At 40.3% G+C, this 18,722-nt stretch overlaps 1 protein-coding gene across 4 annotated transcripts in view; it reads right to left on the bottom strand.

The window, feature by feature from the left end:
- hiw (MYC binding protein highwire) overlaps positions 1 to 18,722 on the bottom strand; it is a 1,043,263-nt gene that overhangs the window by 8,722 nt on the left and 1,015,819 nt on the right. For all 4 annotated transcript variants that reach the window (XM_090372846.1, XM_090372865.1, XM_090372875.1 and 1 more), the window contains one exon: positions 8,824 to 8,931. In XM_090372846.1, the coding sequence (XP_090228972.1) occupies positions 8,824 to 8,931 (108 nt within the window). The remainder of the gene's footprint in view (positions 1 to 8,823; positions 8,932 to 18,722) is intronic.

Below are 18,722 nucleotides of genomic sequence, written 5' to 3'. Positions count from 1 at the left end.
TGACACAAGTAATTATAGACCAGTGAGTTTAACTTCTCTTCCAGGAAAATTAATGGAGGCACTGGTTAAAGAAGCAATGCAGGATCATCTAGACAAGACTTCAGTTATAGCTCAGACACAGCATGGTTTTGCTAAGAGAAAGTCTTGCCTGACCAGTTTGATTGGATACTATGATGCAGTCACCAAAGAGCTGGATGCAGGGAATAACTTTGATATTATATATTTAGATCTTAGAAAGGCTTTTGATACTGTTGCACATGGAAGACTGCTGTACAAATTGGAGCAGTGTGGCATTGGAGGCAAATTGCTGCTATGGATAAAGGGATGGTTGAGTGGGAAAAGACAGAGAGTGGTAATCAATGGACACTGCTCTTCATGGACTAATGTTATTAGTGGAGTCCCTCAGGGTTCAGTGTTGGGTCCATTGTTGTTTTCTGTATTTATAAATGATACTGATGATGTTATATCAGGCTTAATGCAGACGATACGAAGGTTGGCAGGGTTGTTAATGACAGTATGCTGCTGCAACAGGATCTAGAAAAGTTGAGCAGATGGGCTGAGAGGTGGCAAATGAAGTTTAACATGACAAATGTAAAGTACTACATATGGGAAACAGTAACCCCAGAGTGACGTATCAACTCTGTGGTACTACACTGACAGTGGTAGAGAACAAAAAGGACCTGGAGGTAATTGTGCAGGCAGATATGAAGTTTTTTGAGCAGTGCAGACGGTCTGCATGAGTAGCTCATGGTGTCTTGTCAATGATGTTCTTGTTATTTGGTTTTTAGGAGCATTAGCAACTACGGCCATGTTGCTCTGGGATATGCTGTGGTCATTCCCTGACCTTTCCGCATCCTCCATATTTGGTGGTGATGGGCTCGAACCCCGGGTCTAATCAAGAAGTGTGTGCTATGCACTTCTGCTCCTTCCCACCTGGCTACAGAGGTGCCTTGTCAATGATATACAGGAATTTTTCTAGTAGGATAAGGAGGTGATTATCCCCTTCACACCTTGAGTACTGTATACAGGTCTGGAGGCCTCATTTTAAGAAGGATGTAGAGCTGTTGGAACAGGTACAGAGAACGGCAACAAGATTAGTGAATGGAACAAAGGGTTGCTCTTATGAAGAAAGAACTTAAGTTTTGCAGATTACAGTGTTTGGAGACTAGGCACCTGCAAGGTGATTTGATTGAGGTGTTATAAAGCCTTGAATGGTTTGAGCATGCTGAGTGGTGATGGGATTCTTCCTCTTGCTCAGAATAATCACCTGAGAGGGCATAAATTTTAATTGAGGAAAGACAGTTGTAGGATAGATGTGTGTGTGCAGAAGTTTGCCTTTAGCCAGCGGGTAGTTGATTGGTGGAACAGACTTCCATCTTTTGTGGAAGTTGATAGCCTAAATAAATTTAAGGTTGAGCTGGACAGGTATTTGGGATGAATGGAGGGGTGAAATCGGAGAGTTTTTTTTTTTTTTTTGGCTGATGCTGTATAAGCTTGCTTTCTTGCATCATATGCCTCTACTAATGCTAAAGCATTCTGAAATGACACTGAGCTACTTAATCTTCTTTTTGGCAGCATATGGATTTATACAAATGGATGAAAGTTGCTGTGTCTGTTATTTCCAAACAACAATCTAAAAGTTCTAAAGCAATTCAATTAACAGTAAACATGTTTAGTGAATTAGTACTTTAGTCTAGTTCTTCATGTATGAATAGTGAAATTTGGACACATCACCCTTAATAAATGTCTTGGTAACCTTGTTCACAAATAACAATTAGCCAATTCTATGGTCTAATAAATTTATTGCTATTATTGAAGTGTAGTAAAACCACATGACTCTGAAGTGAAATCTCCACTGTGTACAGTCAATTTAGATGCATTGCTTTAGTAAATAGTCAATCTGGAAACTAAATTTTCCAATTCTCAGGCAATTTGCTGGATTTACCCATTTTCTTAAGGAAAGATGAAAAATGAGTGGTACTAGAATGGATTTTCAGATTTGGGAGGTTCAGTTTTATTATAAAATTAAAAATTTTCATAATGATAAGTAATTTAAATATTTTTTAAAACTCCATAACCTAAGTATAAGTGGTCACAGGCTCAAAACTCATCATTCAGCATGAACACATGGCAATGTTTTACAATTTTTTCTTCTGTTCATTAACACTATACGCATTTCACACAATTTATTATTTCATAATTGCTTTGATTAAATAATAATAAAACTTTCATGATATCCCCAACTTTTTACTCTGATGGCAGAAAACAGAGATTTATCAAAATAACTTTTATTTGTAAATACAACTCTTAAGGTGTGAAAAAGTAAAATATCCTATTCATGAAATTAGTAGTTTTTATTTCTTAACCCAAGTGCTCACTAGCAACACACTTCATTTTTTGTAAGTAATATTTACTATGAACAGAAACTCTTCATGAAATTGTCTTTTTAATTAGAATATGGGTAAAAAAACATGTTTTTATAATATTGTTTGGAAAAAACTGTTGGAGTCATGTTATATAAAATTGAAGATAATACCAACTTTGAAGGTCATTTTCAAGGCCTGTTCAGTAGAGATTTCTCGAATTTTTAATAGACTGGCAAAAATTTCTTTGAAAACTGAGTTGTGCCTCTCAACAAAATCACTTTTAAGTGAAGTGAGATAGACTAAAGCAACCGAGTAAAGTGAAATTCAAATAAAAAATACTCTATGAGCAAATCCAAATAGCAATATCTGGTTAGAAAAAATAAATAATATTTAACATTAAATATGACTGTTATAGGCTTTAATGACATCAGCAGCCTCTCTAGGAGACACTTACTACAAGTTTTTGGTACATGGAAATTAGAATCTTATTGTGCTCTTTCTGTGAGGCTGTTCTCTACTTGAACTAGAATGTTTTGTTCTGTTTCTCAAATGTTGATTAGAAACATCACCTACGTCGGGTTATGGGTTGGAAATCTTTGTTGTACCGATTGCTGATACAAATAAGGTCTTTTTCCAAAGAACTGCCATAATGTAGGTAAGACAGAATTTTTCAGAATGTCATAACAGACAGTTGCATTCGTAATTTCATTGATGACAACCAATGGACCAATTCTAAACCACTTGAAACAGACCTGTACATCACACTAATACCACCACCAAAGTTCATTATTGGTGTAATACAGTCTAGGTAAAAATCATTATTTGGGCACACGTACTATACCTAGGTATAGTATGTAATCTGAGGCCTGTAGCATGTGCCCAAAGAATAATTTTAGCTGGACAGTATTTCACCAATATCTTACCATGTTCTGCCATTAATGTAATGTCCAATAATCCTGTTCTCTGCACTAGGATAGGTGGTGTGCACTGGCTTACAAGCAGCTGTGCAACCATGGTAATCCATTCTATGAAATGTTTTTTCAATGGTTGTTGATCCTACATTTATCCTAACTCTATCATTGTTTTGATACACAGTACAATGTCAAAAACTTTTTTTTTTAACAATGCTGCTTCATTTTAATCAGGTGCAAAACTTGATTTCCAAATATTGCTACTGGATGATGAATTGGTTCTTCAAATATAATTATATTTGACTTAGCACTTCCAAAAACTCAGCTGGCAGCTTGCTTCTCTATTATGCATTCCATGTTTAACAGCAAGCAGACTTTTGATTGTCATAAGTTAAAGCCTTACAAACTTATAACAGAAATTCTGCTGGTTGCTAGACATAGTTCATAATTTACCTAATTTACTTCTAAAGCTATACAGTTTCCGCTAGGAGTATGTTAAACAGCCATACAGTAAGTAAACAGAATTACAGTTGCATAAACACCTGGGAAAAGTCTGCTGTGATTATTCAGTTAGCCATCAAGCATACCCTGTTCTGTAGATTTTTGTTTACAATGCAACACAAATGATACACCCCAGGAATAATACTCTCCCCAATTTGGAAAGCAATAAAGATTTATTTTCAAAGAAGATAAAGTACAGGACAGCAATTCCTCTAACCCTTTGTTGACATCCTGGAGTTATTTTCATCAATAGAATTGGAAGTCAAAACATGAGCTAAAACACCAACCTCTTTCTCAATCATGATTATTAGAGACCAATGAGATATAAGTACATAGATATGCTATAATTTCACACAACAGAAAACTTTATCATAAGTATATGATTTATGGCTGTATTCAAGTGAAATTTCTCAAATAAAAAAGTCTAATTTTTTATTCCTGTATATGGAAGGTTGTTTTCAAATTTTGACAAATGGACCAAAGGGATAAAGAAAAAATAAGCATTACTAATCATACAGAAAAGCTGGAAATAAAAGTAAATAGCTGAGCTGTCTACTTTTGACATATGTTACTCTATGTATGCATTATTCAATGCTTGTGCTCAGATTTTGACATTTACTCAATTCATGCATGAATTGAGAATTTTAGATTTATTGTAAAAAAATTGGAAAATTTCAAAAACCACTGATTTCCAGGTCCCAACAACCAGGTCTGGCTTTTGGATATTGCACCATTGCTGTGTTATTTTAATTATGCCTCAGTCATTGATCATTCTGAACATAATAAACATTTGTCACAAAATGGCATGTAAATTTTAATCATTAAAATCCACTCAAACAAACAAGATTATTAAAATAATCCAAACTTTGGGTTTTAAGCAAAGTGGCAATTCAAGTTGTCCATAACTAAATTTGGTTGATGATTTCTTTAAAAGGCCTCCAATACCAAATTTCATCAAAAATTCAAATTCAAATTTCCTGTGATAACAGGAGTTACAAAGTACTTTAGTATTATTTTGCAGCAATGAGGTCATTGCTCTTAAACCCTTCTAAACCGGTCAACCCTTCCCTATCTCTTCCATCATGCAGTATGATTGATGACTTTTGAGGTTATGATGAACGTCGTGGCGAGATCCAATATTCCTTATGTTTCGAGGGTACAGCTCTAAAACGGTTTTCGCAGGCCGGCCGCTAGTTAGTACACCGGACCGAACCTATTGGTAACTCTCTAGGAGGCTTCCGGATCAGCTAGTGTATAATCTTGCTACCTCTACTCTGCCAGATAGCGACTGGAGGGAGTCCGAGTAGTGTGTATGCGGGGAGCATTGTCGAGGCCACGTTATGTCAAGGATCTGGGTATATTCTTACCACATGTACGCCATATCCAAAAATTTCATTACTTCATACAGCATGTCCCACCCACTTTTTCTTACTATTGAATACACCATGAATTGTCAAACTAATAGAACAAGCTTATCTGCAAAAAGATCTAAACCTCTCAAGGACTTCCTAATTCATTTCACAAATATACTTGGTCTCAATTCTAATCTCAACGATGTCCATTTCCACTTGCAGTCTGCCAAACCACATGTACTTTTTCTAACAGAATCTCAGTTATCGGTTGATTCAACTACTGCTCATCTCAGATGCCCAAATTATTTGCTGTATGATTCCTTTCGCCTCAAAGGTGGTACTTGTGCATATGTCCATTCTGATATTCCCTGTCAGAGACTTGGCAATTTGGAATCTCCTCTCTTTGATCTTCTCTGGCTTAAAATCTCTCTACCTGATTGTGTCAAATTCATCTGTTGTCTCTACCGTTCTCCCAACTCCACTAATCACTTGGAGCTCTTTGACTTCCTCTCGTTGCAACTTGACTTTCTCCAGTCCAACTTTCTTAACAGTGAGGTAATTTTCCTTGGTGATTTTAATGTTCACAACTCCAGCTGGCTTCCGTTTTCTAGTCACACCGACCCAGCAGGTCGAGATGCTGAGGCTTTTGCAATTACTAATGACCTAGCACAGATTGTTCATTTACCTACAAGAATACCGGACAATCCGAATCATACAGCCAATACGCTTGATCTTTTTCTCACAAACAACCCTTCTAAGTACACGGTCGAAGTGAGAGGTCCTTTAGGCACTTCAGATCACAACTTGGTGATTGTCTCTTCTCCAATGGAACCTTTATCTCATGGCTATTCCCAACCTCGTGTTGTTTGGCATTACAAGAATGCAAAATGGGATGACCTGCGAGACTTCTTTTCTTCTTTTCCTTGGTCGGATTACTATTTCAAAACTTCTGATGTCAACGTTTGCTCAGATCGTGTCTGAAATTATTCTTGCAGGAATGGAATCCTTTATCCCACACTCCACTTTAAAATCTCGTCCTTTATCTAAACCTTGGTTTTCCAATAAATGTGCTAAGGCTGTTCAAGAGAAGAATGTTGCATATCGTAATTGGCTTGTTTCTAATTCTTCAGTTTCATTTTCTGCCTACACCAAAGCTCGCAACAATTGTAAAGCAGTTATTAATCAGTCCAAACTAAAGTTTGAACAGGCTAAGAGTAGAAAACTTGCTTCTTGCCCTAATGGTAGCCGAGCATTCTGGTCTCTTGCCAAAGCTATTGGCCGCAACTTTTGCCCATCTCTGCTTCCACCTCTGTCCAAACCAGATGGTTCTGTTGTCACTTCAGCCAAGGATAAAGCTGCCCTGCTAGCATCCCATTTTTCTTCCAGCTCATGTATTAATGAACTTGGTAAAACATCTCCCACCATTCCCAACACGATCCATTCAATGCCTCCTGTGGTCTTCCGTCAAAAGGATATCAGAAGGATTTTGATGAATCTTGATGCTAAGAAAGCTCCAAGTCCTGATGGTATTTCTCCACTTGTTCTCAAAATCTGTGCTCCTGAACTTACTCCTATTCTTTGCCGCCTTTTTTCACTTTCTTATTCCAAAGGTGTTTTTCCTTCTGCTTGGAAATTTGCTCATATCCAGCCAGTTCCTAAAAAGAGTGACAAATCCCTCCCATCCCATTATCGTCCCATTGCAATTACTTCTACTCTTTCTAAAGTAATGGAGAAATCAATTAACCGCCAACTCTTAAACTACCTAGAAACCTTCCGTCTGATCAACGATCACCAGTATGGATTCCGTCAGTGTCGATCCACTGGTGATATCCTGGCTTATGTTACCCATTTATGGACTACTTCAATGGAAAGATTCGGTGAAACACAAGTAGTTGCTCTTGACATCTAAAAGGCTTTTGATTGTGTTTGGCATAAAGGTCTTCTAAACAAGCTTCCATCTTATGGTTTGCCAACTGTTTTTAGTAATTGGTTATCCAGTTTTCTCTCTGATCGCTCACTGAGGGTGATGGTAGATGGCTCTCTGTCTTCTCTTCTCCATTAATGCCGGTGTCCCCCAAGGTTCAGTTCTTTCCCCCACTCTTTTCCTCTTGTATATCAATGACCTTCCATTGACTGGAAATCCTATCCATAGTTTTGCACATTGCATTCAACTTTCCGTTTTGAGAAATCTTGTCCTGCTCAATCAGCTTCAACTTCTCGAAAATCTGCTACCAATTCCTTAAATGCCGATCTTCAGGTAATTCTCCAGTGGGGCAAAGACAACTTAGTTGATTTCAACCCTTCTAAAACTCAGTCTTCTCTTATATCTCGCAAAAAGGATTCTTCTGCTCCTATGCTTATCTTTAGTGACACTCCAATTTCTAGGCAAAAGGATATATCTCTTTTGGGGATTACCCTGACTTCTAATCTCTCTTGGCACAAGCACATTACAAATATTGCTTCCTCTGCATCTAAAAAACTTGGTTTTCTCTTTCGCTCTCGGCGTTACTTTTCTTCCAAACAGCTGCTCACTCAGTATAAATCGCAAATCCGCCCTGCCATGGAATATTGTTCCCACATTTGGGGTGGTGCCCCCAAAACCTCTCTCAGGCTTCTTGATTCCATTCAGAAGAGGGCAGTCAGGTTAATTAATGACTCATCTCTAACAGAGTCTCTCCACTCGCTTTCTCATAGACGCACTGTTTCTGCTGCATGCCTCTTTTACAGATACTTCCATGGGCACTGTTCTTCTGAATTGGCTTCTATAATTCCCGCTCTCTCTTTCAAAACAGTCCGAACACGTGCCGCCACCAGCCAACATCCATTTACTGTCCAACTTCAAACCCACAGAACCAACTTTTCATCTTCCTCATTTATTCATTCAACTGCCGTTTTCTGGAACAACCTTCCTTCATACATATTTCCTGAAAATTACAATCTACAGAAGTTCAAGTCCAATGTCAACAAATATCTTCTTTCGTCTTCTCAACCTTTAACCCAAGCACGGTACTAAGTACTATAGGTTCTAATACCTCTCGTGTTTGGGGTTCACATAAAAAAAAAAAAAACAGATAGTTACATTTGATGAAATACAGTTGTACTATATATACAGTAGGTCTGAACGGGACCATGGGTTGCAGTTTAGGCAATCTGCATAAACAACTATATGCATTCTTTCCGGTCAATGGTTCAAGTCATTCATGGGATTAAAACCATGCCTTTATAAAGAGGAGGGAAATAACAAGATGAGTGCTTAAGGATCTCAGGCAGGAATCCAAAATTCATAGCTTGTGATTCAATTGTTTAGCGTTGCAGTTTTCATTCTATATTCTGGGGAGTCTGCGAATGTTCTGTAAATTTATTATATAGCGTAAGGCACCATTCAAGTGAAAACTAATTACAGAATTTAAATGTTTGGATGAATTCAGTATTGGTGTAGCATATCTGTAAATTGCATATTCTTGGGATTTGTGTATTTGTAAAATGGAAAATATTGGGAAAAAGCTTGCATTTTTAGTTTAGACTGGCTAACTTAGTCCCACTTGAAATATGTGGTTCATCTTAAACAAGAATATTTATAGAGGTCAGACTTATATTTGAGGTGATATTAATTTCAAATAAATACAGCAATTTTAATTTCACTAATATTTCTATCTCACTAACAATGCAAAATTGGCACTGTTTGCCACTTACCTGCGCCCTTGACACATCAGAACATGCACCACAAACTAATTCTGTTGGATCATAATCATCTCCTTGCCCTGCTTCTGCATCACAACGAGCTTCTCCTCCATAATATGCCTGCAAATATGCAAATAGCCTTTGACATTACCTTTCACAAAACTGTTTTACAGAGTAGATATGTAACTACTGATGATATTAATAACAAAAATATGAGAAATATTATAAACATACCTGTTAACTTTTAAAAAATGGAATTTGTAAAATTTATTACAGATTAACCTTTCTGCTGGATGCTTCTTTCATATCATATAGTGAAATGGGAAAATTATGTCATTACAAATGCTGCTTAAGTTTAAGCTTGTTGGCCGATATTTATTTCATATAAAACTATAATATAAAGAAAATGGATGATATAAATTTTGTGTCTTGTAATAACCAATTCTCCTATGTGATCATTGGTAAACTCAATTTCCCTACCTGACCAATGGCTCTGGAAGTGCAACAAGTCCCAAAACTTTCTGATCTTTCTAGATATGTCAGTATTCAAACAGGTGGCTGCAAGAGGGTTCTTGTAACACTTACTATACTAACAATACAATATGCTAGTTATGTGGTTTTTAGGAACATTAGCAACTAAGGCCATATTGCTCCGGGGATATGTGGTGGTCATTCCTGACCTTTCCGCATCCTCCGTATTTGGTGGGCACGGGCTCGAATCCCGGTCTAATCAAGAAGCGTGTGCTATGCACTGCTGCTCCTGCCCACCTGGCTACGGAGGTGCCTCTATACAATATGCAGCTTAAATTTTATTCCTGAAATGTCTCAGAAAAATGATTTCATGCACCATGAAAATTACTTTCCAGACATATAAGTTGGTGTAAATGCATTATGTCTATATGCAGTAAATTAACCAAAAGAGGGGCTTAGAGGGGAACAGGTATCCTGTGTGTTATCAGACACTCAGCCTAAAACACTGATGGATCCAATATCTCTCTATTACAGAAGATTTAGGAGAAGTCCGGTTGGCCTGCCTCCCTAAAATCCACTCATGCACACCTTCTCGTTGGTAAGCCCTGTTACGTCACTTAGGTGGCAACGAACGTGTAGAGTGGTTCTCTTCAAGACGCCTGGTCAGCGTGAAGAGGAAAAGACCAAACCCTCCAGCAATATGAAAGCACGACGAAACAAATGGCCCTCAGTCCCCAGCAGCTTTCACTCTCCCTCTTACGGCAGCGAGAGGATTAGAGTGGAAGCAGAGGGTGCTAAGAATCTCTGGGTACGACCAGGCTGCCATGCACGGAAACTGAACTTGGCCTGTTATAACGTAAGAACACTCATCGGTGAAGACAGGATATTAGAGCTGGAAAAGGAATTAGAAAATGTGAATTGGAATATCATCGGTTTGGCTGAAACAAGAAGAAGAAATGAATCACTTATAAGTTTATCAAGTGGAAATCTGCTGTACACCAATGGAAACAGTGAAAGGAGTGAAGGTGGAGTTGGGTTTCTGGTCCATAAAGATTTTAAAAACAACATTTTGGAATTCAAAAGTACATCACCAAGAGTGTCAAGACTAATACTCAAGATTTCTAAGAGATACAAGCTAAAGATTATAATGATTTATGCACCAACATCAAGCCATGATGATGAAGAGGTTGAAGAAATGTACACCGAAATTGAGAGTCTTTAGATGAGCAGAAAACGCACTACACTATTATTATGGGACACTTCAATGCTAAGGTTGGAAAAAGGCAAAACAGCGCAGAAAGAGGAACTATAGGAAATTTTGGAATTGGTGAAAGAAATAAAAGAGGTGAAAGACTTGTGGAATTTGCAGAATCTCAAGGACTGTCAGTAATGAACACTTTTTTCAAGAAAAGGGTGAACAGAAAGTGGACATGGAAGAGTCCAAATGGATTAACTACTAATGAAATCGACTTCATCCTCACTAACAGAAGATATATTGTGAATGATGTTACCGTCCTGAATAAGGTAAATGTTGGAAGTGATCACAGAATGGTAAGATGTACACTTGATATAGATGTAGGAAAGGAAAGGAAAAAACTGACTCGAGTAAATAATACAAAGGTCTTTGAGATAACAGAAGAGGAGAAAAAGCAGTATGTACTGGAACTTAAGAACAAGTCTGAGCTTCTGCAGACTGCTCAGGACCAAGATATCGACGAGGAATATTACAACTTTTTGAAAGTGATAAAGCCCAAGAAACCTATAGGGAAAAAGAAATCCAAAGAAGAAAAAATTAGTCAAGAAACACTTGTCATGATGAACCGAAGACGACAAATGAAGAGCAAGAAAAACACTGACAGGGAGAAAATTGAGTATACTGAGTTATGCAAAGCCATTAGAAAGAGACTCAGAGAGGAAATAAGAAGATTTAACACAAGAAAAGTAGAACAAGCATTAAGGGAAAACAAAGGATTTAAATCAGCAGCCATGAGCAGTAATACAGAAAGACAAATGATACTGAAACTGAAGAATAGCGATGGTGTACTTATAAACAGCAGAGAAGGCATAATTCAAATAGCAGAAGACTACTATAGAGAATTATACAAGGAGCAGGGGAATGATGCCAGCAGTGGGGAAGATGGATTGCAAAGTAGCAACACATACGACATAACCAATATTCTTCCTGATGAGGTAGAGCATGCATTGAAGAAAATGAAGAATCAGAAAGCCCCGGGGGAAGATGAAGTTACTGTAGAGTTGTTAAAATTGGGAGGAAGAGACATAACACAAAAACTGGCAAGGCTCTTCACAAAGTGCATTAGAAAAGGTGTGACGCCTAAGCAGTGGAATAATGCAATCATAGTTTTGCTGCATAAGAAAGGAGATAAATCAGAAATTGGAAATTATAGACCAATTAGCTTGTTATCTCATATCTACAAGTTGTTCACAAGGGTCATTACTAACAGATTAGAAAGAATACTTGATGAGAATCAACCGAAAGAGCAAGCTGGCTTTAGGACAGGATTCTCAACTATGGATCACCTTCATGTAATATCACAGCTAATGGAGAAAGCAAATGAATATAAAACACCACTATGCCTGGCATTTGTGGATTATGAAAAGGCATTTGACTTCATACAGCATAAGGCAATGTTTCGGGCACTGGAAAGACAAGGCATTGATACCCCATATATTATGATTTTGAAGAAAATATACGAGAGTGCTACCTCCTTTATTAGACTAGACAAAGACAGTAGGAAATTTAAAATTGAGAAAGGAGTTTGACAAGGAGACACAATATCTCCGAAGCTGTTTACTGCTGCCCTTGAGGAAGCTTTCAGAAGATTAGACTGGTCGCAGAAAGGAGTCAATGTGAACGGAGAGTACCTAAACCATTTACGATTTGCAGATGACATTGTGGTCATAAGCCACGATCCCAAAGAATTAGAGGAAAATCTTAATCAGTTATGCACAGCTAGTAAGGATTTTGGACTAAAGATGAATATGGCTAAAACAAAAGTAATGATGAACAAGTATGCCACAGAAAGGGAAATAATGATTGAAGGAGCAGTAATTGAAAAGGTGGAGTCATATACTTATCTGGGACAGAGGATGACCGCCAGGTGGCCGGTAGTACAAGTTGATGGTAAATTGTGCTCTCTAAAGTAACTTAAATTTAGTAAAAAATCTAGATTATTACCCAATATGATAGATATCATCTTATAGTGGATGCCAAATGCTTTCCAATCATATGGATCATGGAGGCACTGGACTTATAGCAGATAAGTAACTTTTAATTTTAATTTGTGTTTGAACAATTTTGTTAAAGCCGAAGCAAACTACTGCCATTGTCTTGACCGGCTGAAGGTCACTGGTGTGAAGGTAGCTTTTTGGTCGCTATATTGCCTTCGGCAGTAGTTGCCCGCCCGCGACCACCTGTAGTTAACCCAATAGACTTAAACGTTATTGTTCTTCCTACAACTCTACTGCAGAACAGTAAACTGACTACCCTTCCCCAATTAATGCTTGATTTGTCATCTGCTGCTTATAGCTCTGCATAATGGCTGGAAAAGTAAATGCACATCGTAGAGCTTCACTGCGTTCCTGCAGGCAACCGCACCAGTCCTCGGGGGAAGAAAACTCGGAGGGGGTTCCCTCCTCGATCGCGATGACTAAAAACAAAATTCGGACCGCGAAACAACAGGCTTCTGCGGCAAATGAACACGGCATACCTGCCGCGGACAACTCTCCCGGCGGCGACGATGCCGATTGTAATGGGGTGAACAGCGATTGTTTTCCCGCAACATCCACGAAGAGACTTCCTACCCTCAAGAAAAAGGTTCTCAAAAGACCAGACGCATCTGGTTCACTCCCCCCTAAACAATGGGAGGATGAAGAGGAATGGGATGAAATGCCGAATTTATTCAGCAAAGATTTTCCCAACCTGAAAATTATACACAAACTGAGGCGCAAAATGGAATACTGTCTCAGTAGCAAAAACAGCAACGTCACCAGGGCCGTATCATTACAAATTTCGCGCTGCTGGGGCTCTTTAGAGAAGAAGTTATATGAGGTCATTATAGAAAATGAACAGCTGAAGGCCACCAATGCTCAACTCCAACAAACTAATAAAACCCTATCTAAAGTAACTAAAAATCCATCTATAGCAGCTCTGAATACCGGGCTACCTTCCAACCAAGCTTCTGATGGAGATACTCGGCACCAGTTGTCTTATGCTGCCACGCTCAAACTACCTCAGATCCCCACCACACAGAACAAGCATATGCTGATTATAAAAGCTAGAGAAGGGTGCGACATCCCAGATAGCGATGGAGTGAAGGACACCGTCCTAAAGAAGATAAAACCAAAATTAGACAATCTCCAAATCAAAAGCATTCGCAAAATTCGCGACAAAGGGATAATATTGGAAACAGCTACTAAGTCAGATCTAGAACAGATCAAGTCTTGCGGCACAGCTGAAGATCTAACTCTTACCTTTGAAACCCCTAAACTCAGGGGACCAAGTTTAATTGTGTTTGATGTAGATGGCTCAATCCAGAAAGTTGACCTACTGGAGGAAGTATATAACAGAAATCTCTTTGAATCCATGAGCAAAGAAGAAGCCATTAAGGAGATGAAAATTCAATTTTCCACCAATGCACGGACTCGCGGTCGACTTAATTGGGTTATAGAAGTGTCCCCCAGGATAAGGAGATTCCTACACAGCCAGGATAGAATTTTTCTGGGCTGGTCATCCCACAGATTCAGAGATTTTGTACCAGTCCTGAAATGCTACAAATGTCTTGGTTATGGGCACACCTCTGCTAAGTGTCTTAAAAAACAACCAATATGTGGGCATTGTGCTGAGGCAGGGCATCTCTACAAGGACTGTCCCAACAAAGCCTCACCTCCTAAATGCTCAAATTGCAAAGCAATTAACAAACCCTACGATCACTCTGTGCGGGATGGAGCGTGCCTTGTATATAGAAGAGCAGCAGATATAGTACGCAATAAGACTAACTATGGAAAATAGGATGCTCAACCCTCCCTCTCCCAGACTTCGTATAGCTCAAATCAATGGCCAAAAATCCATCTCAGTGGCAACACAGCTTCATCCCCTAATGGACGAGTTGAATCTAGACATTCTTCTCCTTCAGGAACCATACTGCATCCGTGGAAGGGTCTCTGGTTACCCCCTGGCTTTCAGGAAAATCCAGACGACAAACCAATTGTGCCTCGCTGCTATCATCGTCCGCAATCCAGACTTAGTAGTAACACAGATAGAATCACTCTGCACTCCCCACCTAGCGGGGGCTACAATAGAAGGCAGCTTCGGCCGTATTGCGGTCCTAACAGCATACTTCCAATTTGGTACAGATATCCTCCCGCACATAGCTCGACTAGAACAAGCTCTTGACCTCCTGGAGAACACTGATGTCATCATAGCCGCAGATTCGAATGCCCGGTCAACACAATGGTTCAACACCTCTACCGACGCAAGAGGAGATATGTTAGATGAATTCATTGCCTCACGCAGCCTTGAAATCATCAATAGACCAGGACAACCAACCACCTACTCTTCGGGAACTGGAGAGTCTAACCTGGACATCACACTGACTACTTCTTCTCTTCGCAATAGACTCCTCCATTGGCAGGTGCATGACACAGCCACTACTAGCGACCATCGCCTCATCACTTACAGTGTCACCGATTCTGCCCTCCCTCGTCAAGTGCCTATTCAGGATATTGTAAGATTCTCTACTAAAACAGCGAACTGGGACCAGTTTGACAATGTAATTCAAGATGCTCTTCATGATCCAGCTAGCAACTTCTACCAATCAATGAACAGTGCGCAGAAAACAGACTTTGTGCAGAGTCTGCTCCTCAAAGCTTCAGAGGCTTCCATGAAAAAATGTTCCAGGAAACCAAGATCTGTTCCATGGTGGTCGCAGGAACTCACTAACCTGCGCAATTCTCTGAAGCGCGCTCGGAAAGAATACCAACGCAAGAGAAGGACTGAACCTGCTCACATCGTAGAACAGTATAGAGACCGATTCAAAGCAGTCCGCCGTGAATATACTAACAAAATTTACCATGCCAAGCAAAGCTCCTGGCGTTCCCTTGTCGAGACTGAGGGGAACCGGAATCCGTGGGGTTTAGTCCACAAACTCGTGAGGAATAAGCTGGGATCCACGGATGTCATACACTCTGTCCGCTCTGATGACTCGTCTGAGACTACACACTGGGAAGATACAATCAACCGGATTCTGGATCAACTAATATATCAGGACAACACCAACTCTGACACTGACATCCACAGGAATATAGCAGTACAAAATTCCAGCTTCCAGCCAGACAATATGGAGGAACCATTCACAGAGGAAGAAGTCGATGCAGCAATTAAAAAAATCAAAAAAGGTAAAGCTCCTGGTCTGGATTTTATTGAAGGCGAGACTGTGCAACGTCTCTGGGCCATAGCTCCAATGATACTTCTTCAGCTCTTCAACACCTGTCTGAATGAGGGTAACTTTCCATCACGTTGGAAGCATGCTAACCTGAGGCTCTTACCTAAGGATCCCACAGGTACCTCCAAGGCATATCGCCCGATTGCGCTGCTTCCCATTCTCGGCAAGGTTTTTGAGAGACTGCTGCTCTCCCGCTTCCAACCCCGATATGAAGCCAGTGGTTTGGCATCCTCGCTTCAATTTGGATTCAAACAAGGGTGCTCCACAATTGATGCTCTATCTAAAACCCTCAAAGTTGCAGAACAGTCGGATGCAACTTATGTACTGGCAATCTTCATTGACTTCAAAGGAGCTTTTGACACAGTGTGGTGGCCGGGCGTTCTTCAGAGGGCCAGAGTCTCTAACTGTACTTGGAATTTCTACCACTGCCTCAAAAGCTACTTCTCTAACCGCAAGGTCAGCATCAAAACAAAATATCACTGCATCACACGACATCTAACCCGAGGCTGTCCCCAGGGCTCCATCCTGGGGCCAGCTGTCTGGAATATGATACTCGACGACTGGCTCCTGAGGGACTACCCACACACTACTCAGCTTTCTTATGCCGACGACATGGTTATTATCATTGAGGGCCCCACCCGCGCTACCATAGAAACCCAGGCTACGGTTGTTCTCGCTGCTCTGTCCGTATGGGCCACGGAAAATAAACTCTCAGTCTCCACTGAGAAGAGCAAAACCCTCCTATTAAAAGGCAAACTGGATTTCTCCAGACCTCCTACCATACGCTTTAATGGCCGCCCACTGAAAAACTACCGATCGGTGAAGTACCTAGGAGTAATTTTGGACGACAGGAGAACTTTCATCCCTCATATCCAAGCTATCAAAGAAAAGATAAAAAATTACATCACTATGTTAGCACGCTTTACCCGCAAGGACTGGGGTCTTAAAGGACCAACTCAACGCCTTTTATACTCAGCAGTATTTATACCAATTGTCACATATGGAGCTACAGTATGGTACCACCGAATGACTTTAGTGCATGCTCAACGTAAAATTCAGCAAATTCAACGACTCATGCTATTACAAATGACCCGCGCATGTAGAACGACATCAACTGCCGCCCTACAGCTACTAACAGGCTGTCTCCCTTTGGACCTCCACGTCGCTTTTATCGGACTCTCTCATGCCATCAAGAAGAATAAGGAAGCAGAATTCCTCACTATTCAAACCCGTACCGATACCGACATCAAACAGGAACATAAACGTGTGTGGCTAGAATTCATAAACTTATGGCAAACCCGCTGGAATAACTCCACAACTGGTGCAACTACTAAACTTTTCCTTCCTGAGGTAACCTACATCAACAAACAACGTTCCACTTGGTTCTTCCCTAACGTCTATGCTTCCTTCCTATTAACTGGCCACGGGTCCTTCAAGAGACGCCTTCTAGAGTTCGGCCTAGTCGAGGATGCCCTCTGTATCTGCGGAGAACCTGAAGACTGGGATCACGTGATGCACTCATGCACCGTATACTTAGATCTAAGAAACCAACTACTCCTAGACCTCCACACTACATCACTTCGGCCAGAAACCAAGTTATTGGAATCTAATGATTCCTTCCGTGCACTGACCAGTTATGCCAACGAGGTCTTTCGTCGTCGCTGGCATCACCTGCAACTCCCGAACACTACTCCTGGATAACCTCCTCTAGACAGCAACTGATACCCAGCACCGTAAACTTCCAGACATGAAACTGCAAATGGCGGACAGCCCTGTCGACGCCGCTCCGTGATTCTCCATTGTGACAATCCTGGACTCTTTAATTCGAACTTTACCTATTCTCTTCTTCCTACCCACAGTCTTTCTCCAGGACTCCCACAACTGCACCTAGCACTCTTCCTGCTCCGTTTCACCTGGGAGGATGCCTACGCTCTGTCATCCTCGCTATCTTGTCTGTCTTCCACTTTCCTGTCTCTTCTCTGCTCTTTCCTTGGCCCCCCCACTCTCGCTCCTGCAAGAGTGTGGACGGCCCGTCAGATGTCTTTTACTCCCTGGTCCGGCTCCTCGTGCCAGTGGACGGATGCTGGGAGGCTCCTTCCTGGTGATCGCGCCTCCCAGTAACGAAGAGGCCAGTCAAACAACACAAACAACACACTACTCACACATAACCCACACTGACTGGCTTTGCTATGTTAACAGAGTATTTAACGCGGATTTGTGGGAAACCACGGGAACCGCATAACAAAAAACACTATGTCCACTATGTCCACTTATCTGGGACAAGTTATTAGCTGTAATAATGATAAATGGCTGGAAGTCAAGAGAAGAATAAATTTTGGATGGATAGCATTCAGGAAATATAGTCACATACTGAAGAGCAATATCCCAGTTTGTCTTAAACGTAAAATAATGAACCAATGTATACTCCCCACCATGACTTATGGAAGTGAAACTTGGGCACTCACCAAAAGAATGGAAGAGAAGCTGACAACTACACAGCGAAGAATGGAACGAATCATATTGGGAATCAGACTGTTAGATAAGAAGAGAAACACATGGATTAGGCAACAAACTCAAGTAAAGGACATTCTTATCAAAACTAAAGAACTAAAATGGTCTTGGGCAGGACACATAGCTCGAAGACATGATGACAGATGGACTAAGAAAATAACAGAATGGTATCCAAGAGGAGCTAGAAGAAAACCTGGAAGACAAAGGCGGAGATGGATAGATGAAATTCATGAGTTTGTGGGTAGTAAATGGATGTCCAGTGCTCAAAACAGAAGGAACTGGAAAGTTGCTGGAGAGGCCTTCATCCTGCAGTGGATTGAAAATGGCTGATGATGATGATGATAACCAAAGTTATTATAATGGCATCATTTCATTACATCTCATATTGTGAATAACTTCACGAGTTGCTTATACTTCGAATAAATCAGTGTTATTTATTCGAAGGGCCAAATAGCCCTGAAATGG

Source organism: Mastigoproctus giganteus, chromosome 1 (genome assembly GCF_048544385.1).
Source record: "Mastigoproctus giganteus isolate SK-2022 chromosome 1, ASM4854438v1, whole genome shotgun sequence".
NCBI lineage: Eukaryota > Metazoa > Arthropoda > Arachnida > Uropygi > Thelyphonidae > Mastigoproctus > Mastigoproctus giganteus.
Note: the sequence above shows the minus strand (reverse complement) of the source record. Positions and strands in the feature narration are given on the sequence as shown.